Source organism: Caretta caretta, chromosome 11, assembly GCF_965140235.1.
Source record: "Caretta caretta isolate rCarCar2 chromosome 11, rCarCar1.hap1, whole genome shotgun sequence".
NCBI classification, from domain to species: Eukaryota; Metazoa; Chordata; order Testudines; family Cheloniidae; genus Caretta; species Caretta caretta.
The window spans coordinates 13956468-13983649 of NC_134216.1; the positions used below are offsets into that span (position 1 = coordinate 13956468).

Below are 27182 nucleotides of genomic sequence, written 5' to 3' on the forward strand. Positions count from 1 at the left end.
GGTTTGTAGCGAATCTGCCTCTAGTACCTCATGTTTGGATGGGAATCCTCTAGACAACTTCCACTAAGGGACACTTTCAAAGACGGATAAACATACGCATCACATCAAACATTGTTTAGAAAACACACATAAAATCCTTGTTCAAAGAATGAAGTTTATCGGTTATTGTTTTTTTCTTTTACTCCAGCTAGCAGTGCATCCTAGCACAGACAGAGAGGAATATGTTGCATAGCTTGATACTACAGCAACAAAAGAAATGAATGTCTGTATTTAAAAAGATAGAGGTTGCTGAAATGTTATCATAGGTGCAAAGGAAAATTGGCAGGGCATCATTAAAAATAACTAGCAATAACACCATTATGACAAAACATAACCTAGATATGACAAATTTTAAAGTCCTTCTTCAGGCAAAACTCATTGATTTCAGCTAGTACTGATTTCTTGATTGTAATGGAAGTTTTGGAGTGAAGATTGAATATAAATTGAGAATCATTTCCATATTTCTGAATGATAGATCAATGGCCCCATCTATTATTATAGGCGGTGGAGATAGTGGTGCCTACAATTAAGGTTTCCCAACTCTTTCCATTATAAGACCCTGTTTTCAGTTGATTATAACTTTGACAGACATTTGCTTTGCCAACATTTCTCCATACTGGGAGTCTGCCTAAGGCTGATTTTGTTGGAGGGAGAAGTTTCACTAAAATGGCGCAGCCATTTCCAAGAATCAGCTTAGGGAAAAATAAGTTGTTTTGCCCATATTAAAAAAAACAACCCAACAACTTACTGCTGTTTTGTAGACAAACTGTAGCACCTCCAGGCTTTGGAGCAAGTATGTGAAATTTGGTGGATGGCAGATTTGCCCTGTTCTCAGGATGTGTATTTTACTGTTCCTGTAAAAAATTGCCCAAGTTATAAGCCTCTGAAAAATCTCAGTTCGCAGTTGCCCTGTAGAGTCTTGTTAGAGCTTTGCAGCTAAATTCTCCAAAGATTCCACCTGCATTGACCATCATCCAGCCTCTCCCAGGTCCTACATGTGCCATTCTCACAGAGCACTGAGCATGCTCCAACCCAGAGATACAGGGGCTGCATGCGAATTTCCCTGCAGTCGCTCTTGCTGGATGCCACCAGGGCTGCTGTGTTGCCAGGCACTGGAACTGAGAGGACAGTGACTGTCTCCTCTCTGCTCTCAGTGCCCGCACTTCAGGTGCCCAGTTAGCATGAAGGAGAAGGAGGAACAGCCTGACTTGAATGCAGAGGATGAGGAATGGGGGACTGGGAAGACAGGGGGAGGGGAAGAGATGCGGGAAGAGGGTGATAGGAGCAGGAATTGGGAAGGGAAAGGGTCAGGAGCAGAAGAGGGAAGAAGAGAGGGGGAGAGGAAAAAGATGGGGAGAAGGTCCAGGATCTGAGCATGGGGGTGGGGGCAGGAGCCAGGAGCTTTCTCGCCTACAGATCTGGAATTGAACACATTAATCTTGAGCCTCAACATTTCTCTGCTGTCTAGCAAATAGCTGTGAGTCACACTGAGAGGTTCTTCTGTTGCTACCAGTAATTCCGGAAGTTCAAGAGCTATAGGTCCAAACCCTGCTGATGAACCATTTGGAGTCAGTACAGTTCCACATCATTTAATTTCTCTTCTTCTACTTTTTGTTTTAAGCTTACGAAATTACACACACAAAAACTACATTAGAAGAGTGTTAACTTTGCAAAGCAAAAGAGCATAATTTAGGAAATGCAGAATTAAGGTTGCCCGCACAACCTTAATTTGGCCCCCTTGTGCATATGTGTTAAGATAACATCTTTAATTACATGACACTGCCTGTTTTTTTCCCACTGGACCCCTGCCTCATTCAGTGCACAGGGCCAATTGTGCTGTTCTCCGTAGGAAGTTGGAAGGTGTGTAGTGGATGAAGCAGGGAACTGCAGGAAGAGAAAAGAGCGTCTTGTGCTTAAGCAGTTGAATGCCATCCTACATAACTGGATTCGATCCCTGGATCTGCCACAGAGTTCCTGTGTGCTGCCAGACAACTCATATCAACCAAAATTTTCACAGGTGTGTTCCTTGTTTTCTGGGTATCCAACTTAAAAAACCTAGTGTCAGATTTGCAGAAGTGCTGAGCACTCACCAATGTAACTGAGGTCAAAAGAAGCTCTGCTCTGAGCCTATAACATGGTATAATATGGAAGGGGCTTTGAAAAATTAGGCCTGGCTTCCCCACAGGTAAAATGGAGGTAATACCACCACCTCCTAGGGATATGGTGAAGATAAAGTCACTGACGTTTATAAAGCACTAAGATGCTGTGATGAGAGCAACATCGAATGCACCATCAGAACGGCCACACTGGGTCAGACCAATGGTCCATCTAGCCCAGTATACTGTCTTCCAAAAATGTCCAGCGCCAGATACGTCAATGGGAATGAATAGAACAGGGCAGTTATCAAGTGGTCCATCCCCTGTCATCCAATTCCGCATCTGGCAGTCACAAGCTTAGGGACACTCAGAGAATGGGGTTGCATCCCTGACCATCTTGGCTAATAGTTGCTAATGCACCTGTCCTCCATGAACTTATCTAATTCTTTTCTGAAGAATTACAGTTACAGTTACAGTTTCCACCTTCACAACATCCCCTGGCAATGAGTTCCACAGGTTGACTATGCCCATGAGAAAATGACAGGTTTCAGAGTAACAGCCGTGTTAGTCTGTATTCGCAAAAAGAAAAGGAGTACTTGTGGCACCTTAGAGACTAACCAATATATTTGAGCATGAGCTTTCGTGAGCTACAGCTCACTTCATCGGATGCATACCGTGGAAACTGCAGCAGACTTTATATATACACAGAGAATATGAAACAATACCTCCTCCCACCCCACTGTCCTGCTGGTAATAGCTTATCTAAAGTGATCATCAGGTGGGCCATTTCCAGCACAAATCCAGAAAATGAATAATTCTGTAATCAGTGAAGGGTTCGGATGGTGTACAGTAAATATAGCATGGAGCCACACACTGAATGGTGAGGATAAAATAAATATTGCATAAGTGAGTGTCATCCATTCTGTAGGCACTGAGTGAGGAAGAGCTCCTGTGCAAAACTAGTATGTGACCATGTCATTAAAAACGGTGTCATAAAGCATACACATGGGGCCGGGGGAGGCATCCTTAATGTTCTTTTAATGTAGCTGGGGTTTTATTGGCTGTGATATGTATTAAGAATAGTCTTGTTGCATAGCGAGGTCTTGTTTGCCTATCTACACTATTGCATAAAAACACGTGGTCTTTTTTTCTAAGTTGTTATCACCATTTTGCGGTAAACTGTAGGAAGTACAGTATGAGACTCCAGACCTAGGACCTGATCCAAACCCCATTGAAGTCAGTGGGAAGACTCACATTGACTTCAATAGACTTTGGATCAGATCCTTGGTTCTCCCCTAACTAACGCTGGTGTTAGTTGACTTTGACTTCAATGAAATTACTCCTGATTAACACCAATGTAAGTGAGAGGAGACTCAGGCCATGTGAGTCTGTAAATAACATGAAAATTGGATCAGACAGCATCTCTAGTATTTTTCTGGCATTTTCCCTGCATGAGTTGAGACATTTCCATAAATAAAAATAAAGCTTAGTAAACCTCAGAAAGGTTAGACTGCTTCCACTGGATTTTGTACGTCTGTTGAGTAAATCCTCCAAAGTAATTACATACCTTGTATGAAGACAATATTTTTTACACCAGAAATTTCATTGTCACTCTCATGCCATATGTGCAGTATACTTAAAATGAGTAACCTCTTCTATTCTGGTAAATCATAGACACACATTTCCACTTCCTGACTCCAGTCAGTATTGAACCAATAACTCAACGTGGTGCTAGGAGGCCCTGCACTGATCCATCTGTCAGATACGATGGAAAGCTCAGATCTACCCTGGGTATGGTCATTGCATCCTGGGTAACACAGCGGTTCTCAGAGTGTGGTCTGCCAAGCACTTGCTCTTGCTCCATGGAGAATGGTCGAGTCATGTGGTGCTGGCAGCTGCTCCTCATTTCTAGCTACTAAGGAGACAGATACAAATACATTCAATACTTTCCTAATGTCGCTTTTCCATAGAAGTAATGGCTGCAGTTGCCACAGGGATGTTATGTGACGATGAGAAGAGTGATCTTCATGGTCTTGAATGTGATTCCCTTTAGGATTAAGACAATATAGGGCCCTAAACACAACTCAGACAGGGTATGGGCTATGGGCCTGCCCCCCTGCTGTGGCCTCAACCCTCCCTGGGGTGGCAGTGGATGTAGCCAACCTATATGTGCCATCTGCTGAGCTACCACCCATGCCCTAGATCACTGATCCCAGTCTTCAGGCAGCTTGGGATCCATCCCAGAGGAGGGAGGTCTCAGCCCCCATCCAAACAAGCAGAGGATTCTGTGTGTAGAGACCCCAGCAGAGCTGTGATGGGGTGGCTGGAGTGAGCCCACCCTTGCTCCCCCCCACACAAAGTCCTGTGCAGGAGTGCTACCAATGGAGGGACCCCAGAGCAGCAGCTATCAGAGCCAACAATCCAGTTTCACTCCAGTTGTGGGTTTATTTCAGTGGTGGATGATCTTTATCCATACCCAGAGGAATGAGCTCTTATCATGACTGTGTACAGCAACTAACACAATGGAGCCTGTAGGTGCTATTGTCATGTGAAACACACACACACACACAGACATATTCAGAAAGTTGCTTGTGTGAGAAAAGGCAAAATGCGTTTTAAAAAAATAAGATCAGGAACCCAGTTTTCAAATTTCTATATGTACGCCCTTGGCCCCCAGTTCCACAGTTTGGCATCCAGATTTGCACTTAAGCACCTAAAATGGGCACCTAAGTGTGTACCTGAATGCGCAAACATGGAACTGGCTGCCCTAACCTCAGTGCTTAAGTTTGAAAATTGGGCCTAATGTGCCAACTCAGAGGTTCTATTGGCTAGAACCATCCAACTTTACTTGGAAATTTTCTGATCCACCAAACAAGCAGCATGTTTCATATGAGAGGCAAGTGCTCTGTGTAAGTCCAAAAGTACAGCCACGGCCTGTCTGATTTAGGCATTCCTCTAAAAGGAGGCAGTGAAAATAAAAATATCAAAAGCACCCAAGCCATTTCAGAGCCTAAGATCAGTGGCTCCTAAATCACTTAGATCAGTGGTTCTCAAACTTTTTTTGGTGTGGACTACTTGAAAATTGCTGAGGGTCTCGGCGGACCATTTAATGATCTTTCCAAATGTTGTTTGTACCATTAGCTAACTACTGTAAAGCGCTTTGGATAAAAGCGCTATATATAAAAGCCTTAATAATAATTAACGGTTTTTGTTCTACAAATAAAAGCGCACAACTCATATTTTAATATCAGTAGTCTTACCTTTCTAATGTGACGGATATGTCCTTTCTCCCCCGCTGCGACAGCCCCCGAGCTGGGGCTGGGAAGGAACAGGGGGTTCTCTCCCTCTCTCCCCTGCCACGGCAGCCCCCAAGGTGGGGCTGGGAGGAGGGGGGGTCTCTCCCCTGCCACAGCAGCCACAGAGCTGAGGCTAGGAAGGAGGGCTGTCTCTCCACCGCAGCCACAGCCCTGGAGCTGGGGAAAGTCACCTCTTTTTCTCTAGCCACCGCAGCCCTGCACGTCCCAAATTCCCCCCACCCCCTCTTCTCACCCCACTGCCCCCTCCCACCTACCCCCTATTCCCCCCAAGGCCACCACCTCACCTTACATGTGTATCTTCTCCAGGGTCCAGGCACATAATTAGGTGGATGGCCCTTCATTCTCTTGTGTGCGGACGCCCAGGTGTGCACCTTAGAGGGAACTCTCCGCGGACCACCTGAATGGAGTTCTTGGTCCACGGACCACAGTTTGAGAACCTCTGACTTAGATACTTTGGAAAATTGTATCTGGCATCCCAGGCATGCTTGGCACAGCCTCTCCCTGACCCGCACAGCTGACGACATAGATTAGGTTAGACAGATTAGATTAACCCAGGTTCCAAGAAGGGGACTAAAGCAGATGCTACTGGAGCCTATTGCTAATTCTGTCCTCAGCTATAACACACTCATTCCCGTGATATCTAACCTGTGTGTTCCAGCTTCCTTTCCACCCAAATCAGGCACCTTGTGTAGATGCTGTCAAACACTCCCACTATCTCCCTGTTTTTCCAGTCCTGGCTCTAGGAGGCATCTCAGTCTCTATCACTGGATTAGGATAATTCTCAGGTTAGTGTTTTGGAAGCTGGCATCTTCAACAGGTCATTTAGGGGTTGTCTACACTGCAGTTAAACGTCTGTGGCTGGCCTGTGTCAGCTGACTTGGGCTCACTGGGCTTGTGCTACAGGGCTCTCTAATTGCGGTGTAGACATTTGGGCTTGGGCTGAAGCCTGGCCTCCGAGACCCTGCCCAAGCCTGCACATCTACACTGCACTTGAACAGCCCTGTAGCCCGAGTCTCACAAGCCCAAGTCAGCTGACCCAGGTCAGCCGTGGGTGTTACACTGCAGTGTAGACATACCCTTAGCTATTTGTATTATTGTTGGTTTTTATTAATTATTTGCATTGTAGTAGCACCCAGAGGGCCCCAACCAAGACCAGGCACCTTGTTCTAGGTGCTCTGCAAACATATAGGGCTTGTTTACACAGTATGGCTAAGCATTGGCAGAAGGGTGTGATTTGTAATGTGCACTATGTGCTGCTTTCTAGATGCCCAGTGTAGACCCTGTAGGCAGGTTCTAAAAGGTACCTAGTTTGCATTAACTCCAGGCTCCTCAGCCATCACCTCTCTTTGGTTGAGAGCAGCATCTCTCTCCTTCTTGACCACACTATTTCCAGGCAGCACAGTTCTCTGACTATACTATGAATTCCCCAGCAAAAGACAGACTGCCTATGCAGGCCGGCTTTGCTTCTCTCCTCAGAGATGGAACCCAGTGAAATTGCCTATAGTTAAGCTACCACGCGGCTCTTTCTAAGCAAGCACATTTATTCTTAAGGTAAAAGCACTACAGAGAAAATCTATTAAAACAATAAAAGAACCTATGCCCATGCTAACAAGCTTACCAGAGATCATCCCAACTTCGTCAAGGGCTCTGGCTGGCGAACAGTCCTTTAGACCCCACTCAATGAGTTTTTCTGTGGTCGCAAGTTCATAGCAGCTTTTGCTCAGAACAAGCCCCCTCATGAGTAAGTCAGTTACTTGGATGGTGTGGATTGCGCTCTCAGCAAATCTGCGGATGATACTAAACTGGGAGGAGTGGTAGATACGCTGGAGGGCAGGGATAGGATACAGAGGGACCTAGACAAATTGGAGGATTGGGCCAAAAGAAATCTGATGAGGTTCAATAAGGATAAGTGCAGGGTCCTGCACTTAGGACGGAAGAACCCAATGCACAGCTACAGACTAGGGACCGAATGGCTAGGCAGCAGTTCTGCGGAAAAGGACCTAGGGGTGACAGTGGACGAGAAGCTGGATATGAGCCAGCAGTGTGCCCTTGTTGCCAAGAAGGCCAATGGCATTTTGGGATGTATAAGTAGGGGCACAGCGAGCAGATCGAGGGACGTGATCGTCCCCCTCTATTCGACATTGGTGAGGCCTCATCTGGAGTACTGTGTCCAGTTTTGGGCCCCACACTACAAGAAGGATGTGAAAAAATTGGAAAGCATCCAGCAGAGAGCAACAAAAATAATTAGGGGACTGGAACACATGACTTATGGGGAGAGGCTGAGGGAACTGGATTTGTTTAGTCTGCGGAAGAGAAGAATGAGGGGGTATTTGATAGCTGCTTTCAACTACCTGAAAGGGGGTTCCAAAGAGGATGGATCTAGACTGTTCTCAGTGGTAGCAGATGACAGAACAAGGAGTAATGGTCTCAAGTTGCAGTGGGGGAGGTTCAGGTTGGATATTAGGAAAAAGTTTTTCACTAGGAGGGTGGTGAAACACTGGAATGCGTTGCCTAGGGAGGTGGTGGAATCTCCTTCCTTAGACGTTTTTAAGGTCAGGCTTGACAAAGCCCTGGCTGGGATGATTTAATTGGGTATGGGTCCTGCTTTTGAGCAGGGGGTTGGACTAGATGACCTCGTGAGGTCCCTTCCAACCCTGATATTCTATGATTCTATGATACTCCATTAGGTAGTTTGTCGGAACTGTCCTCATGTAACAGCAGACAAAAGGTCCCCCTCTTAGGGTGAAGCTTCCGAGGCTGAGTCCATAGGTGGGAGTTTGCAACCCCTCCTCCCAAGTACAGTACTTCCTGGCAATTCCACTTCCTTTAATGTGCACTAGGTACCTTTTAGAGCATGCCAGCAGGGTCTACATGGGGTTGTTAGAGCAAAACACCATACAGTACTTTACACTCTTCTAGGGTGCTTTTGCCAGCACTGTCTAGACAAGCCCACAGTAAGAGACAGCTTCTGGCCAGAAGTGTTTACAATCTAAAGACATTCTCTCTTGTGTCTGTGAAGATCGAACCTAAGTAAACGATGATCAAGTTTCATAACTCATCACTACTGCTGCCATGATTTAGCGCCTTTTGAAATTGGTTTACAAAAGAGACAGTGCAAGCTTCCAAGTTCTCAATTGCTGTGCCTTGCAGTCTCATATTTGATGATACTCCTTTCTCATTCACTTCACATAACTATATTCTTGCCATTTTTCCCTCTTTTGGACAGAGTTCTCAGCATTCAGGCTGTTCCCAGCAGCCCCTGCAGTGTTTATGTCACCACGAGATGTGTCACTCATAAGGAAACAGTCAGGCTTGGAAATTTGGGAGCTAGATGACTTGCATCTTAGGAGGAACAGACAGTGAGCAGACAATAAAGCTTATAGAGAGAAATGAAATCTCCCTGTCTTCAGCAAGACTTAATGTGGAGAAAATCAGGAATTACAGATAACTTTAAAAGGTGCCTGTGACATGACGCATGGTTTTGTCTCCTACCTGTTTGAGAAGAGGTGTCATCCAAGTTTTGTAATGCCAAAGCTTTTTCAGTGAATACTTTGCCCTTTCTGGATGGCTGGTATTGAATCTAGTCCAGTGGGAGTTGGTATTTCATTAGAGGAAAAATTTGGACTATTTAGATTATTAGGTCTTCAAGGCAGGGACTGTCTCTTTACTATGTACAGTGATTAGCACAATGAGGCTGCAATCTCAGTGTGGGATGCTAGGTGCTACATTAATTCAAGTAAATATAAAGATCATCATAATAATGAAAGAATGTGGTCAAGGTCCTGTAACAATGTCTTTTCTGTCCAATATGAATGGGATGTGGGGGATTTAATATTATACTCAGAAAGTTTTGATAGATGACAACCTGGAAAAAGGGGCTATACTTGTTTATGTGATAAGACAGTCAACAATCTAGTGAGATTTTTGGTCATCTCCCCTTGGATGAAATGTCTTTTGGTGGAGGGGAGAAAAGCCCCTTTTTAAAACCACATCATTATTGTAAATACTGTGACACAGACAGGAACCAAAAATGAGGAAGTTAGCTTTTGCCTAAGTATGGAGGAAAGAAATGTTTGAGCTTATCTGTTCAATATTGGAGGCTTTAGTCCTGAGTCCTGGCTACAGATGATGCCCCTAGTTTATATCTGTGTATTTACCAGGGACGTGAACATAGGGCCCATAGGAGAACTACTAATTTTGGGTAAAATTCGCCTCTCTGTAAAGACAGTGCAAGTCATGTTCACTGCTTACATCCTATTTTGAAGACTTACATACATATGTTTAAGTACTACTTACTAATGAGTAATGAGGGAGGCAGATTGGGTATTTTTAAGGATATAAATAATGTTGCAATTTTTAACCATTGTTTTAAATAGGAGGGTCTAGTTCACCACGTCTGCTGCAGTTTTACACCAGTGCCACTCCATTGATTTCAATGGAATCACACTGGTGTAAAGCTGAAATAAAGCAGTGAGGAATCAAGCTCAAATTCTCAATTAATTTTGGCTTCCAGATTATTTCAGAATTATCTGTTTGCAAATTTCAAGGCCAACCTCTATTCTTACCAGCCACTTTTTCAGAATCCTCCTGTTTAATGTGGTCTGCGGATCCCTGGGAGCCTGCAGGCTATGTCTAAGATTTCCAAAGGGGTCCACACCTCCATTTGAAATTTTTTAGGAGTCCACAAATGAAACAAGACTGAAAACCGCTGGTTTAACGTGTACGTCTCTGGGTTTGAAATGTTACATTTCCTGTACTCATCTTCCGGATCACTGCAAATCTGATGGGGCCGGATCCAAAGTCCACTGAAGTCAGTGGAAAGACTTCTGTTGTTTTCAGTGAGCTTTGGATCAGGCCCACACTTGGATAACAGGATCAAACCCCATTGTTTGGCTGTTTTCCCCTAGTTTGCAAACCCCACTTGTGTTACCAGTTATTTCTTCAACCTCAGCTCCTCACACTGAATACATGAAAGATATGAGCAGCACTCAGTGCTACCTCCAGCGATGGCCATTCTCTGCTCTGACAGGCAGCCTTTGAAGGTTAGCTCACCTGGGCCATGTCTTACATCAGTAATTACTCCCAAACTTCCAAAATGCTGGTCTCAACAGAATAGTATTTAAAGCATGGGTGAAGCGTTGCTACTCTGCTGCACACAGAGTGAAGTGACCAGCCATTCCTTATGTTTGTTGTCTTTACCAGCCCCTTATTCCTGTGCTCTGCAACCTGCTCTATGCATCTGGAAAGGGATTGCTGGAGGGGAACACTGACCTGCCTCTCATCTTCCTTTCACTTTTTCATCCCTGACTCTGCTGCTCACTACCTTTACACTGTAAGCGGTGAGGTGAAGGCTGAGTCACAGACACGCCACCTGGCTGCTGTCAGTATCAATCTTGCTTATAAGACTCCTAGAAGAAAGAAATAGAAAAGACTTGTTAGGTCTATCTTCATGCCAGGGTGGGACTGATCCCTGCAGTAAACTCTCTAGCGCTTTGCTCAGCATAGTTTAAATCTCCAAAGCAATGGGGCTTCCACTGTTTCTCTTGAGATTCCATTCCCCAGCCTGAAAAATCTCACTGCCAGGAAGTTTTCCCTGATATTACTTAGCCTAAACTTTCCTTTCCTTCACTTCCTTCCTTAGTTCTACCCCCTTGTACCACCCCATAGACATGCTCCTACAACGGAAGTCCGTAGGGCTAAAAGCAGGTGCAGGGGGCTGCCCATCAAATGCTCATTATAGGATTGGGGTCTAAATTGCAATTTTTATGTTTATACCACTTCCACAAGTGGGTTAGGTGCTGTACAGAAGAGATTTTAAAAAAACGTTTACATTCCCTGAAGAGCTTATATTCTGCATTTTGAACAAGATGCAGTGACAAGGAATGGGAAGGGAGGGGCGGGTTATGAGAGAGAGTTTACGGAGTTACTAAGTGAAGGTCTTTGTCATGCTTTTAATTTAGTTTTATATTGTTTAGCTTCTCATCTGTGGCTATCTGTTTTTGGAAGATTAACAATGTGTTAATTATTTATTAAATAAACAATAATTTAATAAATAAGTAACAAATTATGGATTAATCAATCACAGGTCCATCATGCGATGAGGTGCAAGCTAAGGGGATTAAAATCAGGGGTCATCTATTGAACAAGGCCCTTAGGGCAGATTGAAGAAGGAGCTCTCTCTCCTGTGATCTGTGAACACTTAGAGGTATGTTTGTCTCTTGACTAGCATTACATGCATGCAACAAGAGGTGGCTACTACATGCGTGTCTTTTTCCGCTTTTCACTGGAACCTGCATTTTTTCTATCAGTTTAAAGCTTCCATCCATTTCTCTCCCTGGCAAGCCATGATTTTTCAAAAATAATTGGCAGTGATCCAATAAGTTTGTTAGATAATTCCCTGGATAGCCGGGAGAGGAGTGGGGAGTGCATGTTATCTGGACCATCTGATTATATTCAATGCGCCTGTGCTAAGATTGGCTTAATGTGACTCTGTGCCTCAGTTTCCCCTGTGTCAGTACTATAAAGTACACCTATTCCATATGTTGTAATTAAGATTCCCCTTTGATGGGGCTGTTTACTGGAACATAAAAAAATGAACAGTTCAGCTCAACTCCATACAAGTCTTCCAGCCCTCTTCTCCCAGGTGATCTGTTCTTTCCAAATGGGCTTTCGCGGTCCTTTACAGCCCACTCAAAACCAGGCTTCCTGCCTGACCTTTCCTGAACACCTTTCCAAGCTGAGGCTTCTGCTCCTGCTCCCTACCTGGCTGGTGCAGAGAGGCCCCTCCTGGCTCGTTCCCCTGACTCAGAGTCTCCTTTCTCTGTCTTGACTGGCTTCCTCTGCCACGTCTCTGGGGCGCTGTTAGGTGATGCATGGTCACCTGACCCAACCTTTGGCTAAAGCCTTGAAACGGGGCCCAGGGACATGAACATGTGGCCCAGGAGACTATTACCATGCACTTACCCATCCTTTATTAATAGGGATTGGAAGTTATTTTTACCGATACGGGCATCTGTTCTGGCAGTCTTTTGGTGAAGCTTGCCTACAGAGCAGAGGCCTGCTCGTCCCTAATTTTAAAGCCCAGCCTGAACCTGACTAGACCACAGCTGCCCTGAACCCGATCTGAGCCCAACTGTTGGGCCGTTTTCATACCCGACTGACCCTGACACTTGTAGTTGGGTCTTGTTGGATTACAAGGAGTGTCAGGAGCCGGGGCCTGTGGAGCACCAGGGGGCACTGCAAACAGACCTATGTGCTTCTGCCAGTCACAAACCTGCCCGCACCCTCTCCCGACTCCGCAGCCACCCCAGCAGGGCCACAGCCCCCTGGAATTCCAGTGCATAGCTGGGGCAATCAGGTGTCAGGACAGCTCCATTGTTGTGCAGGGACGGGGCAGCCATCCTCCTCCTCCCGTTCGCTGCCACCTTCCACCAGACCCTGGGTGTGGGCAGAGGGTGGGTGGGAGCCCCGGCCCAGGGTCAGTACCCAAATGCAGAGCCCCCCAATCATCTTCTTCTTTGATTTCCTGAAGTGCTGCAGTGAGGGCACCTTTTGCACAGCACCATGAAGTACTCCCTACTCGGAGCACAAGATAGGGCATGGGCAGGGAATGTCTGGAGTAGGATCCCATCTGGCCGCATCTTGTGTGTGTCTCAAGGTGGGAAACAGCTGGTGTAAGCTCAGCGCTCCCTCACTGGGTGGCACTTCTGCCACCAGCCCATGGAAATAATCCCAGCCCTGCCATCGCGTCCAGGGCCCCATGACTGCCGCCTGTCTGAGTTGAGTCGAGTGAGTTGAGGCCTTTTCATATCTGACCCTAACTGGACACTTGTAGTCAGGTCCTGTTGGGTTCCATCGGGTTGCAAGGCTCTGATATAAAGGTACTGCTGCTTCTGTTCCACCCAATAAACATCTGTCTTGGGTTATGTATAGACAGGTTTCTCAGCACCCCACACTCTGGTGAACTGTTTTTTTCCAGAACACTATCTCTCTGGGACAGGGCCAAGTCTTTTATTTGTCAAGTACCATGCACAACTGTGGAGCTGTATGGTTAATGATAATAAGGAGAACATTTATTCACATAAAAGTTAGGTAAAGTTCAGCAATGTAACAGAAAATAGTACATCAGAGGTCCAGATACAGCCATCTGTCACCCCTGCAGATTTGATTTTTTTTTTAAAAGTAACTTTGCGAGATTCAAGAGGACAAATTCTGGTTGGCACATGAACACAGGTGTAGAGGACTCCCAGATGGAAGCGGATACACACTACAGAAAGAGTTATTATGTATGCTTGAATTCTGGCTAAAACCAGCCATTCATGCACTGCATCCCCCTGCGGCAACGTATCCCTATGCATAGCAGAAAGAATCTGCCGAGGAATTGTGACTAGGAGTTTGATTAAACCCGGGGGAGGGGGGAGGGGGAATGTGAATAAATACACTGGTTATGTGTCTTGACCCCAAAACCACATCCCAGGACTGCTTTCTGATGATCCTGAGAAGTGGGTTCTCAAGGACATTTCAGAGGGGTTGGAAGAAAGGTCGCCAATTTCCAGTTTCTGTCATGGGTTTTCTAGCACACACATATACACAATGCCAACCACACTACGGCCAAATATATATCTAGTTTATTCTGATGGTTATAGGTGAGGCCTACTTTATCTCCATGCCTGAAAATTCCTTGAGCTCAAAACCAACTATTGTGCTATGTAATTTAGTAGCTAGGGTTTTTGTCTTATACTGAAAGTGAGCTCAGACTTTTAGATGGTTACTCATTCATTTGAAATCACTGTTATCTTTTCCATAAATGCAGTTGCATTAACTTGGACCATTTTTGTAGCAAACTCTCCCTTCCCCAGTTAGAAAAACAGTTATTCAATCATATAAGCATTGCAGAGCAGACACATTAGAAAAGGGGTGGTTGTTTAAATAAGCAAATTGAACAAGAAAAATATAGCGCTAACCTGGTTCCCCTCCAATGGTTTATAAATGCAGACGTTGGAGCATTGAATTGGGAAAGAGGACCCTAACTGTGGCCCAAATTCTTCAGTCTTGCCTTTTAACAACTGCAGAATTTTGTCCTGTGTCTTGCTTTAATTTACTATTTAAGCACCAAACCTGCTCTCAGAGGTTGCCACAGCGATCCTGGCCCAGATCCTGCCCTCTATTAAGGCAACTTTGTACCACTCTAGTGGCACTAAAGCACTGAAACTGGGCACTGAAGATTCCTTTTGCATATGAGAATTCCCCAGGAAGCATAAAGCCGCTATAGCAGCTCCTTCATTTCCCCCCAGTTACCAGTTTAGGAGGCATGGCCAGGGATCCCTTCCATTCCTGTGGCTCTGTGGGCATCCAGAGTAAATTTATGCCAGGGATCCAGCCAATGCCAGGACACCCCTAGGCTCAGAGGACCAAAGAAGTGACTTGAAGCCACATTTGCACACTCTCCCCTTACCCCGAGCTGTGCCTGTGAGAGCTGAGTCGTTCAGAGCGTGTTTCACCTGCAGCAGCTGAGGATCTGGGGCAGCGTCGGTAGCTGAACTGTTCTTTTTCCCAGGTGAAATATTTTGGATCAATTATTAACAACTAGTGTCTATGTAAAGAAATTCTATCTACATTCCTTTAGGGCCTGACTGCTCTTAAGCTGTATTTCATGCCCTGTGGTTATTTCATTTGGCACAAGCTTTAACAATTTTTGTAGTATCTGTTCTCTTTAGAGTTTTGTGTACATTGATATACATTATAGACACTGATGAAGTAACATCAAAGGGTCCGAGCCTGCTCTGATTAAAGGCAATGGCAAAACTCTCATTGGTTTAATAGACTGTAGGCTGAGTTTGTTTCGCTTTTCTGAATAGCTGCTGTCTCTGTGATGATAAATCATTTCACCTGTCTTCTAATACACCTTTTCACTGTAAGTCCAGCCTTTTCCAACTGAAGTCAATGGAGCTCCTAAAGGTTATGACTATGTTATGCCCACTGCCCTCATCAAGACATGCAGCACCAGGCATGGCTCCCTTCTGTACCTTTAACTCTCTAAACACACCCTACAGGGGGAGGGATCCCTTTAAGGCGCTCTGGCCTTTTGTCTTTTAAATACGGCAAATGAATGTGGTAGAGAATAGTTGTGGTAGCTAACATGTGTTTGTAAATACAATAATATGTGCAATTGTAACTATAATAACTCAGATGTTTGGAATATATGTGAAAATATTTTCATTTCAAATTAGATCTGTAATAGAAATTATGTTTAAAAACAGTGGGCCTGATTCTGACCTCACACACTGGCTTTAAGCCAGTACCACCCCAATTATTCCAGGTCTCCCCTGCAGACAGTAAGATGTGAATCATGAGGCTGTTTGTACTGTTTAATGAAAACCTGTGCCTTTCCTACTGTGCAAAGCCACATGTCCCTGTTGGGTTTACATAGTGGTGTAAATTGGAAATGACTCTATTAAGCCAGCGGTGTCAGTAAACCTGTGTGAATGAGATCAGAACTAGATGCATAGGATTTGTCAGTAATGAGTTAATTAAATGTAATAGCCCAACTGTTTCTGGTACCTTAATTAAGCAAAAATAATCAGAGCCGTTGTCTTTTATACTTGGTGAATGGCACATTAACAGATTTGAATCAGCATTCACCAAGAAATTTGAACACTTTAAGATAGGGACTAAATGTATCATTTTACTAGCTGCTGAATATATTGAGTTCCAGATAGTTAATTCTAGTAGCGAGAAGGATCTAGGGCTGGAATGGGGGTGAGGGGCAAATGAAGCGCTAGGAAGATTGGTGGTTAAATATTGTCCAAAACATTTCTCTATTGCAGTAAAGGAAAGAAAAGCAAACAAATCACTGGCATATGTAAATGTATCAGGCCAGAGTCTGCCACCTTTATTGACAATAAGTAGTATCTTACTCTATGACTGGTCTCATTGGCTGCAATGGGGCTACTCCCAGAATAAGCTACTACTTAATTTACCCATGGCAGAATCTGACAGGATCACAGTGGTAGTTACATGCAAAAGATGTATTAAATCATCCAGGCCACATCCCATAAAGTGCAGGATTTAACCCCCCTGGGTTAAATATATCAGACCTTAAACTGATACTATGCTGATCTTAGAACAATTTGGTTTGGAAGGAACTTCTGGTGGGTAATTTAGCCCATCTCCATGCATCATAGAAGAAGAATGAAACTATTAATTAAAAATCCCTGGCAGAAGCGTGTCTAATCTAACTATTGGCATGTCTGCCACCCGTCTTGTCTGCTTCTTTGATTGCTTAACTGTCCTTTATAAACATTTTGCTAAGAGTTCACCTAGCTTTTTCCCTGCTACAGCTGTAAGCCTGTTCCTACTTGTTCTGTCCTTGTTGACTTGTGGAAATAATTGATCCCTTGTCATAGAAAATTATCCTAGCATTGTATAAGGGACTAAGTGAGGCCACATTTGGAATATTGTTCACAGTCCCAGTCACCTTATTATAAAAATGATAGGATGCAAATAGAGAGGACAGCCCAAATGATACAGGAACTTAATTATTCAAGAAGGATTCGAAAAGTTACTGTGTAGCGGCAGTGTTTGGAAAACAGGAGATTAAAGGGCCATTTTAGTGAGGTATACACAACGCTGAAGGGAATACAGGGGATTCATATATACAAGGGGATCTGAGCTAGTGACAAATACCAAAACAAAAGAGAAATTAACTGAACACTGTCATTAGGAAGGGCTGATCAGCAAAGCAATTTAAGCAGAATGTATTTAGTTACTTAATATTTGGATAAAACTACTGGGACAGCAATGGGAACAACTATTGGAAATAGATTTTACCAGGCTTCAGATGAGTATGTGGAGCTAAAATAATATTGTGGGATACGACTATTAACTCAAAGGAGGGGAAAGGAACCTAGATGAACTTGGTGATCTCCTTTCTTAAAATGTTTTTCTGGACATTCCTAGATAATGGACCTGGTTCCTGTAATTTTGTGTCCCTCTTTAATTATCTGTACAATTTTTTTTACAGGTTTTCTGTTAAACCTATATCCCTGGCAGCTTTACATACTGAGATGTGGAGAGATAAGGGGATACTCTGAGGGCAAGGGCCCCAATACTGATCTCAGATATAGCACTATAAATCCAGAGTAACTCCAGTGAAGACACTAGGTTTATTCACGATTCCTACTGGTGTAATGGGGATAAGAATCTGGGCCATAAGCATATGCATTCCAGTTTGAAAGGTCTTAATTCCCCCTCTCTTTAAATTGCAATAAAAGCTCCTAGAAGGACTCTGAGTTCTTTTGGGGGCAACTGTAATAAGTGTACATGCCATCATTTGCACATGATGCCTAAGGACTGTTGACTTTAAGCCCTAAATGACTCGCTTCCTTTGACCTACAAGTTTTACTATTCTTTCAGAACAAAAGAGTCTGCCCTTAACAGTGCTGAAACCAAAGTAAATTGATTTTTTTCAGCACCAAGAAATTGGGACAGGCTGAAATCTAGCCCTTAGGAAATCTATGTAACAATAAAACAACCCCCTTACTTTCTCTTCCAGCTGCGGGATGGGTGCCCAACAGACTCACATTAGATACGTGGATAGCATCATAACTTATTGCCCAGAGGCAAGAGCCCCATAGACTTTTAATGATGCAAGAGCTCTCTGGACAACACTGTCATTCAGTCAGAAAAGCAAAAGGAAATAATGGCAATTTGTAGAAAGGGGGATGACCCAGGTGATAGGCATTGAGTCAATTTAGGCATCTTCCCTAATGCCTTTCTGAATTGAAATCGTAATTTGGGAAATTACTATCATATTTACCATAAAATCGTCTCTGTGTCATTTGTTTCTTCACTGGGCACTTCTGTCACCTTTTAGACTCTTAAGGAAATTGATATGGGGGTAGCTACATCAGTATAATTACACTGGGGCAAACCCTTAATGTAAATGTATTGTTGCTGAATTAAGCTCAGTGAACTCCACTTTGCATTGATCCAGTGGTTCTCAACCAGATGCATGCATAGCCCTGGGGATACACAGAGGTCTTCCAGGGGGCACATCAACACATCTAGGTATTTGCTTAGTTTTAACACAGGCCACATAAAAAGCACTAGCAAAGTCAGTACAAACTAAAATTTCCTACAATGACTTGTTTATACTGTGCAATATACTATACACGGAAATGTAAGTACAATAGTTATAGTCCAACTGATTTATTTTATAATTATATGGTAAAAATGAGAAAGTAAGCAATTTTTCAGCAATAGTGTGCTGTGACAGTTTTGTATTTTTATATCTGATTTTGTAAGCAAGTAGTTTTTAAAAGAGGTGAGACTTGGTACGCAAGAGAAATCAGACTCCTGAAAGGGATACAGAAGTCTGGAAAGGTTGAGAGCCACTGCACTGACCTGTACAGTGCATCCAACAGCTGTTCACTCCAGTGTAATTACTATAGTGAATTTCCTTTAATGTGAACAGGTCTTTAGTCTCATCTTCTGGACAGGAGCATTGTCTTGGTGGATCCATTAATATTGTCTTTTTTATAGCAACTCTTTATAAAACCAAGTGGTTTGTTTTTCAAGTTTGACAAATGAATGGGGTAGAATGCAGTTACAGCCATGACTTAATATCTTTTGTTCTGTGGTTATAATTATGTGTTTAGTTGAAATTTAAAAAAAATTGGAAGATATTTGAAAATTTCATCAATTCAAATTATGGGCAAGATCCTCAGAGGATGTAAATTGACATACCTCCCTTGAAGTCAGTGCTGATTGAGCCTAGCTGGAGTTCTGGTCCTTCATCTCTCAAAGGAAATATATAAATAATGTTACACCTGATTCTGATCCCCCATCATTGTAAATCCATTGACTGGAGTTACACCTGTTTTACACCAGTGTAAATAAGGTCAGAATCAAGGCCAGTGTTTGAGTTTTATATTTTTTTGTTTTCCTGCTGGGCAAAATCAAATATACATATTAGGGCTGTTTCTGATCTCACATGGTGTAAAAAAAGAAGTAACTCTGGAAGACAAAATCTGTGTGAGAACAGAACCAGGTGCCTAGAAGTTGTGGGGAATGAGAATAGTTAATGTAATAGCTCAACAGTTTCTAGTAGCTCTATTAAGTAGAAAATAATCAGTACCATTGTCTTTGATATTTTGTGAATGGAAATAGTGTTATATCTCCCATGAATGTCAACAGTTTTGAATCGGTATTCAGAAGGCAGTTTGAACACGTTGTCATACCAAACTTATCATATTTTATTAGCTGCTGAATATATTGAGTTCCAGATACTTAATTCTGGTAGTGAGGAGCATCTAGGGCTGTGATGTGGGGGAGAATGGCTAACAAAACATTAGAAAGATCTGGGGAAAACATTTATAGAAAACTCTAAAATCCTGGTGAATAGCCGCAAAGGAAAGAACCAAGGAAAGAGATCACTGGGATGCATAAAGGTATTGAATATAAGATTGTAATTTAAGTTAATGACGGGAAAAGCCCTATTCAGTGATCCAGTTCATATCCAAGCAAACACAGGATTTAGTCTAAGGGGAGCCCGACTTCACCACTAGAGAGTATAATTGATTTCAGTCTTCATTCTGAACTCAGCAGCTCAACTCTGTCTCGGCGGGGAGAGAAATCACAGCGTAGCAAACACTGAGCGCAAGTCACCTTGGCCGGGACATTATGGGCTCAGCAAGCAGGTGTGAGCAGCACCACGCAGCGGGCAGGCTTCTTGTGTAAGGTGGCTTCCCATCCCCGCTGTGGATCGTCGCCCGCTGCTCATTCTGCAGGGAGGATGGAGTCGCCGGCTTGAAAAGCCTCTCCCCGTCCCTTCCTGGGGACCGCGCCGGAGCGGATAAAACCTCCTGGTGCAGACCAGCGTGGGGTGGGCTCGTGGCGATGGTGGCTGCCCGCTGAGCGGGCCCGGGGGCCCTTGTTCCCGGCCGGGCTGAGCTGAACACTTGGGGGAAAGTTACCTGTTTCGCCCGTGCCCTGGGAGCTGCTCCGCCGCTCCGCTCGCTCGTGAGTTACAGCTGGCGCCTGGCACTGCCCGCTGGGAGGGGGGATCCCCGGGGGCGGAGGCTGCTGTTGGGGGCATAGGAGGGAGGGGGATGGGAGCTAGTGACCCCGCGCCTGCCCGGTGCAAGGCTGGGTGGCCCCGTCCAGCGGGAGAGCCCGGGGCGGGCTGGCAGGTGCCCCGCAGCAGGCTCCGGCCGGGCGATGCCAAGAGTCGCGGTGGCAGCCTGGGGAAGCGGAGCCCGAGTGAGGCTGAGTGGGGCCCCGCTAGAGGGGAGCCGGGGGCGGGCGGCGGGATAGGAGGGGGGGGCGCAGCCGCTTTGCCCCAGGCCGGGGGCTGATCCGCTTCTCTGCCCTCCCCGCAGGGAGGCTTCGCCACTGAGTCACCATTACCTCGCCCAGCAAGGAGGAGCTGGTCGCGCTCGCTGCCCGGCTCTGGCACCGGAGGAAGCGGCTGCTGGCCGCGGCCGGGCTGGCCCTCGCCATGGGACTCGCGCTGCTCATCGCCGTCCCGCTGCTGCTGCAGGCGGCCCCCGAGAGCGCGGCGCACTACGAGATGATGGGCACCTGCCGCATGATCTGCGACCCCTATAGCAGCGCCAGCGCCCGGGCCGGCGGCCCCAGCAGCGCGGCCGCCGTGGAGGCGCTGCAGGACCTGAGCGCCAACCCCCCGCCGCCCTTCCTCCCGGGACCCAAGGGGGAGCCCGGCCGGCCGGGCAAGCCGGGGCCCCGGGGCCCGCCAGGGGAGCCGGGGCCCCCCGGTCCCAGGGGGCCGCCCGGAGAGCGGGGAGACTCGGGCAAGCCGGGGCTGCCGGGGCTGGCGGTGGCCGGGGCCGGCGCCCCCGGGGCTGCAGGGGGCGGCGGCCCCGGGGCGGGCGCCGCCGGGGAGGTGAGCGGGGCGCTGAGCGCGGCCTTCAGCGGCCCCCGGATCGCCTTCTACGTGGGGCTGAAGAGCCCCCACGAGGGCTACGAGGTGCTCAAGTTCGACGACGTGGTGACCAACCTGGGCAACCACTACGAGCCGGCCACGGGCAAGTTCAGCTGCCAGGTGCGGGGCATCTACTTCTTCACCTACCACATCCTCATGCGCGGCGGGGACGGCACCAGCATGTGGGCGGATCTCTGCAAGAACGGCCAGGTGGGTCCTGGGGGCTGGCCCGGATCCCCCCCATCCCGGGCCGGGACCCCCCCTTCCATCACCCGGGCCCCTGGGGACCCCCCTTCCACTGCCTCGGGCCCCTCGGAATCCCTCCTTCCAGCACCCAGAGCCAGGACCCCCCTTCCACCGCCCCGGGCCCCTGGGGACCCCCCTTCCACTGCTCCAGGCCCCTCGGAATCCCTCCTTCTACCTCCCCGGGCCGGGACCCACCCCTTCCACCGCCCCGGGCCTCTCGGGATCCCCCCTTCCACCACCCCGAACCGGGACCCCCCTTCCACTGCCCCGGGCCCCTCGAGATCCCTCCTTCCACCGCCCCGGGCCGGGATCCCCCCTTCTACCGCTCCCCAACCGGGACCCCCCTTCCACTGCCCTGGGGCCCTCGGGACCCGGCGGGGCCCCCCTTGCACTGTCCCGGGCCAGGACGCCCCTTCCACGGCCTGGGACCCTCGGGATCCCTCCTTCCACTGCCCTGGATCGGGACCCCCCCTTCCGTCACCCCGAGCTGGGACCTTCAGCCCTGTCCCCTGCCTGGGACCTTCTGTCTTTACAGGGACCCTCCTGATTCAAACTGGAAAAACCCTGTATCTGAGGGAAACTACGTTAAGCCAGGGAGTGCGGCAGCACCCTAGTGCCAGCACCTATGTCCTCACTCCAGTGCCCCTTGTCCTCTAGGCCCAGGACACCCGTACCCCATGTGCCTGTGACCCTTCCCCCCACGCCACTCTGGGACCCTCATCCCTCCCCCCTCCGCCTGGGGCCAGCACCCTCCGCCTTTACTGGAACCACCTCCCCCCGCCACCGCCATGGGCTGGGACCCTCAGCATTTACCAGGACCCTCAGCCCTGAGCTGGGACCCTTATTCCCCCCACCTCATGCTCTGGACCCTCACTCCCTTGTGCCCCCACCCTCTGAGCCCAGGACACCGCAACCCCATGCTCCTGGTACCCTCACCTCTCCCCACGCCGTCCCCTACCCCTCCATACCCAGGACTCTCAGCCCTGTGCCTGGGATCCTCTGCTTTGGGTTGGGCTGGGACCCTCCCCGCATGCTCCTCACCTCCCCCATGCTCCTCACCCCATGTGCCTGGGATACCAGCACCCTTGTATGCCCAGGATCCTCCCCTTCCCCCTGTGCTGGGACCCTCCTCCCCTGTGCCCAGGCCCTTCACTCCCTGTGCTGGGACTCTAACCTCACCCCTGTTCCCGTGACCCTCACCCCATGCCTGTGACAATGGCATCTCCACACCCCCTATTCCCAGGACTCTGACCCGTCTGTGCCTGGGACTCTCAGCACCTGAGCCCTGGACTCTCACCTCATGCCTGGGACACTGGCCCAGTCATATGCTGTGTCTGGGAACCTCAGTCTGTGCCAGGGTCCCTCACCCTCCTGTGGCTGGAACACCAGCACCCTCATCCCCCCGTTCCTGGGACCCTCCCCACCCTGAGCCCTGGACACCAGCACTCTGACCCACTGGGCCTGGGATCCTCACCCCCCACCTGGGTACCTATAGCACTTAGGAACATTCTTGTGCCCTGGCACCTTACTCCCGGGCTACTTGTCTCCCCATTGTGCCCGCGATGCCCTCCTGAGTGTGATCTTTATAAGTGCTGAGAGTTGGATACCCCTTTCCTGTGCCACTTTGTCAAGGGCAGCCAGCCTCCCTGTGCCCAGGACCCTACTCCCACCCTCCCAGTGCAGGACACCCTGCCCCGATCCTGTGCCCTGTGCTCACGACATCCTCCTAAGGGGATGGCATCACCATATGGGCAGAAACCTGTGAGACTGCCATCCTGTCCCTGGCTCCCTGTGCCCCGGCATTTCTGTCCCCGCCTGTGTGCTTGGGAACCTCTGCTCAGTGCATGTTGACAGATTGCCCCATCGCGCTATCTCGTGGCCTCTCCTGGCTCTCGGACTCCCTCTCTCCTGGATACTTCCCTCTTGTGTGTGTGACTCTTTTCCCTGCCCTGGGTCCCTCCCTCTTTGCCTGGAACCCCACTGGCTCCAGGACAGTTTCAGAGAGCCTTCCACACTGGCTCCTGGGATCTGGGGTACAGGGGACCGGACCTTTTCATTACCCCCTCCCTTCCTTAAATGTAGTGATTTTCCACTTCTGAGAACAGACTTTTCTTTCCTGCCCTGACTTTCCTCTGTGTCAGCCTGGGCAAGGCCGCCCCTCCCCACCCTCCAGGATCCTCCAGGTGACAAGTTACCTTACCGGGGACAGTTACCCTACACTTTAGAAACTCCGCTACCTGGAACAAGGGGGAATGAGATTGAGACGTGCAGGAAACTTTTCCCAGCTGCACGCTGTCTAGTGAATGGCCTGTCTGGCAGGCAGGCTGTGCCAAGGCGAGCTCTCGGTGTGCCTGCCGTGGGGAGGGGGCTGAATGTGCAGAAGTGAGTGAAAGGAAAGTGTATGTGTGTGTGTGTGGGGGGGGGGGGGGGGGGAAGTGGTCTGGGAAGTGGAAGAGGAGGAGGAAATAAATATGTGTCAAGGAGAAGGGCCCCGGAGGAAAGGGAAGATGAAGAGGGACAGAGTAGTTGGGGGCTAAAGGGGGTGAAGGAGGGAAAGGAGAAGATGGGGTTTTAAATGAGGAGAGGCTGGTGGGAGGGTTAAAGAGGGGGAGGAGGAAAAAAGGTGACGAAGGCTGACGGTGGGTTAAAGAGGCGAAGTGGGGGAAGGAGGTAGGTTAGAGGGGAAATAGGTACAAAGAGGTAAGGAGGCTGTTGGTGGCTAGAGAGGGAAAGGGGCAAAGAGGGGAAGGGGTTAGCTGGCCTTGAAAGAGTGCGAGCGAGAGGGGGAAGGAGAGAGGCAGGTGTGGAGGATTTGGGGGTAGGGGGGTGATGTGGGGGGCGAGCGGGGGCAGCGCCTGAGGCCCCCCCCCCCGTTGGCTGGTTCGCAGGTGCGGGCCAGTGCCATTGCGCAGGACGCCGATCAGAACTACGACTATGCCAGCAACAGCGCGGTGCTGCACCTGGAGTCGGGGGACGAGGTGTACGTCAAGCTGGACGGCGGCAAAGCACACGGCGGCAACAACAATAAGTACAGCACTTTCTCTGGCTTTCTTTTATACCCCGATTAAAAGGGGGGCCGGTTGCATTGTACCCACCTCCCCCGCCACTGTCTCTACGGGTCAGTTTCGCGTCCTTCTCCATTTGTACATCTGATCGGTGGACACAAAACAAGCGAGCCCCCACCCCAGCCCTTGGTGTATCTCTGTCCTTGTGTTTGTTACACAATGAGATCAGCTGCTTGAAACTGACCAGCACCTTGGTTCCATGAGTGTATAAAAGATTCCAGGGTAAACCTGTCACACTACGTTAGAACTGCTCAGTCTTGGCACATTTTGCTTTATTACTATCATCTTGATTGATTGATTGATTGATCTGAAGAGTGGGACTGAATTATAACATGCATTGGTTCTTCGTACGCCGTTTGTTTGTTTGTATGGGGTCAAGTGTAACTTTCTTCTTTCCTTTTCCATGCAATGCAATACTCGTGTGAATGATGATGTAGTGAACGTCAAGTCTCTGTTCCTGTCTGGCAAACAATCTAACCACCACCACCAAAAAAATCATATTAAATTATGTTTTTAGACAATGGTTTCTCGCTGTGTGTCTGTTCCAAAGCTGCAAAGGGCGATAGGTGGTGGGGGCAGTTGTGGGCACTTTAACCTTTCACGTCTGCAGCAGAATTGAAAGTTAGTAAGAGAGCCCCTACTCCAGTCTCAGTTAGTGTTAATAGAGGGGGTGGGGGGGGGGATCTGATCTTTTGCGTAGTTTTAAAAGGAGAAAGTACACATTGTCATCCAAATTTTATATCTTCGGATAGCTCAGTGGTTTGAGCATTGGCCTGCTAAACCCAGGGTTGTAAGTTCAATCCTTGAGGGGGCCATTTAGGGATCTGGGGCAAAAATTGGGGATTGGTCCTGCTTTGAGCAGGGGGTTGGACTAGATGACCTCCTGAGGTCCCTTCCCACCCTGATCTTCTATGATTCTACATTTCACAATAGGAGCTCTAGGACAACATTCACTGCTGACATATACAGTGTGCCTCCTTTACCAATCCTTGAGGGGGCCATTTAGGGATCTGAGGCAAAAATTGGGGATTGGTCCTGCTTTGAGCAGGGGGTTGGACTAGATGACCTCCTGAGGTCCCTTCCAACCCTGATGTTCTATGATTCTAAAGGGAATGGAATCCATTCACAACAGATTTTACATGGTTTATGGGCCTAATCCAAAGCCCGTTAAAGTAAGTGGAAAAGCTCCCATTGACTTCAGTATGCTTTGGATCAGAGTCTATATCAATGATTGCATGAAATTGTCTATTTATAGTATGATTGACCCAAGTAATAAAGCATTAAAGGAAGAATTGTGTTTGTATTATAAAGAGATACATGATGGGTAAGGTAATATCTTTTATTGGACCAACTTCTGTTGGTGAGAGAGACGAGCTCAGGTCTGGGAAAAGGAACTCCCAGCGTCACGACAAAATGCAAGTGGAACAGATTGTTTAGCATAATTAGTTAGCACATCTTGAAAAGCAGTGGCTCTCAACCTTTCCAGACTACTGTAGCCCTTTGAACAGTTTGATTTTTCTTGTGTGCCCCAAGTTTCACCTCACTTAAAAACTCAGCTTCAGCTTTCTGCCCTGGGCCCTAGCAAACCTAACACTGGCCCTGACTAGATGACCTCCTGAGGTCCCTTCCCACCCTGATCTTCTATGATTCTACATTTCACAATAGGAGCTCTAGGACAACATTCACTGCTGACATATACAGTGTGCCTCCTTTACCAATCCTTGAGGGGGCCATTTAGGGATCTGAGGCAAAAATTGGGGATTGGTCCTGCTTTGAGCAGGGGGTTGGACTAGATGACCTCCTGAGGTCCCTTCCAACCCTGATGTTCTATGATTCTTAAGGGAATGGAATCCATTCACAATAGATTTTACATGGTTTATGGGCCTAATCCAAAGCCCGTTAAAGTAAGTGGAAAAGCTCCCATTGACTTCAGTATGCTTTGGATCAGAGTCTATATCAATGATTGCATGAAATTGTCTATTTATAGTATGATTGACCCAAGTAATAAAGCATTAAAGGAAGAATTGTGTTTGTATTATAAAGAGATACATGATGGGTAAGGTAATATCTTTTATTGGACCAACTTCTGTTGGTGAGAGAGACGAGCTCAGGTCTGGGAAAAGGAACTCCCAGCGTCACGACAAAATGCAAGTGGAACAGATTGTTTAGCATAATTAGTTAGCACATCTTGAAAAGCAGTGGCTCTCAACCTTTCCAGACTACTGTAGCCCTTTGAACAGTTTGATTTTTCTTGTGTGCCCCAAGTTTCACCTCACTTAAAAACTCAGCTTCAGCTTTCTGCCCTGGGCCCTAGCAAACCTAACACTGGCCCTGGCTACCCCATTAAAATGAACTTGCCCACAGTTTGAGAACAGCTGATATAGTATGCAGAACAGTATAAATAAGTAATTGTCTGTATGAAATTTTAGTTAGTACTGACTTCACTAGTGCTTTGTATGTAGCCTGTAGTAGAACT

The 27182-nt window shown here is 47.4% G+C and overlaps 1 protein-coding gene across 3 annotated transcripts; it reads left to right on the forward strand.

Moving 5' to 3' along the window:
* Nucleotides 1–19525: 19525 nt before the first annotated feature.
* C1QL2 (complement C1q like 2) lies at nt 19526–25227 on the forward strand. Of its 3 annotated transcripts, none has more exons than XM_048870191.2 (3): nt 19526–20473; nt 20833–21605; nt 24530–25227. In XM_048870191.2, the coding sequence occupies exons 2-3, from the start codon at nt 20952–20954 to the stop codon at nt 24707–24709; spliced, it is 834 nt and encodes a 277-aa protein (XP_048726148.1). In that variant the 5' UTR covers nt 19526–20473; nt 20833–20951; the 3' UTR covers nt 24710–25227. The 3 variants fall into 3 exon arrangements, with proteins under 3 accessions (XP_048726148.1, XP_048726149.1, XP_074973867.1); XM_048870192.2 differs by having other exon boundaries at nt 19526–20151; XM_075117766.1 differs by lacking the exon at nt 19526–20473 and adding an exon at nt 20552–20713.
* The last annotated feature ends 1955 nt before the right edge of the window (nt 25228–27182 follow it).

Bases quoted from the DNA above. Each gene is read 5' to 3' on its own strand.
- C1QL2 (XM_048870191.2), top strand. From the start codon at position 20,952: ATGGGACTCGCGCTGCTCATCGCCGTCCCGCTGCTGCTGCAGGCGGCC. The intron at 21,606-24,529 runs GTGGGTCCTGGG...GCTGGTTCGCAG, and splicing joins ATCTCTGCAAGAACGGCCAG to GTGCGGGCCAGTGCCATTGC.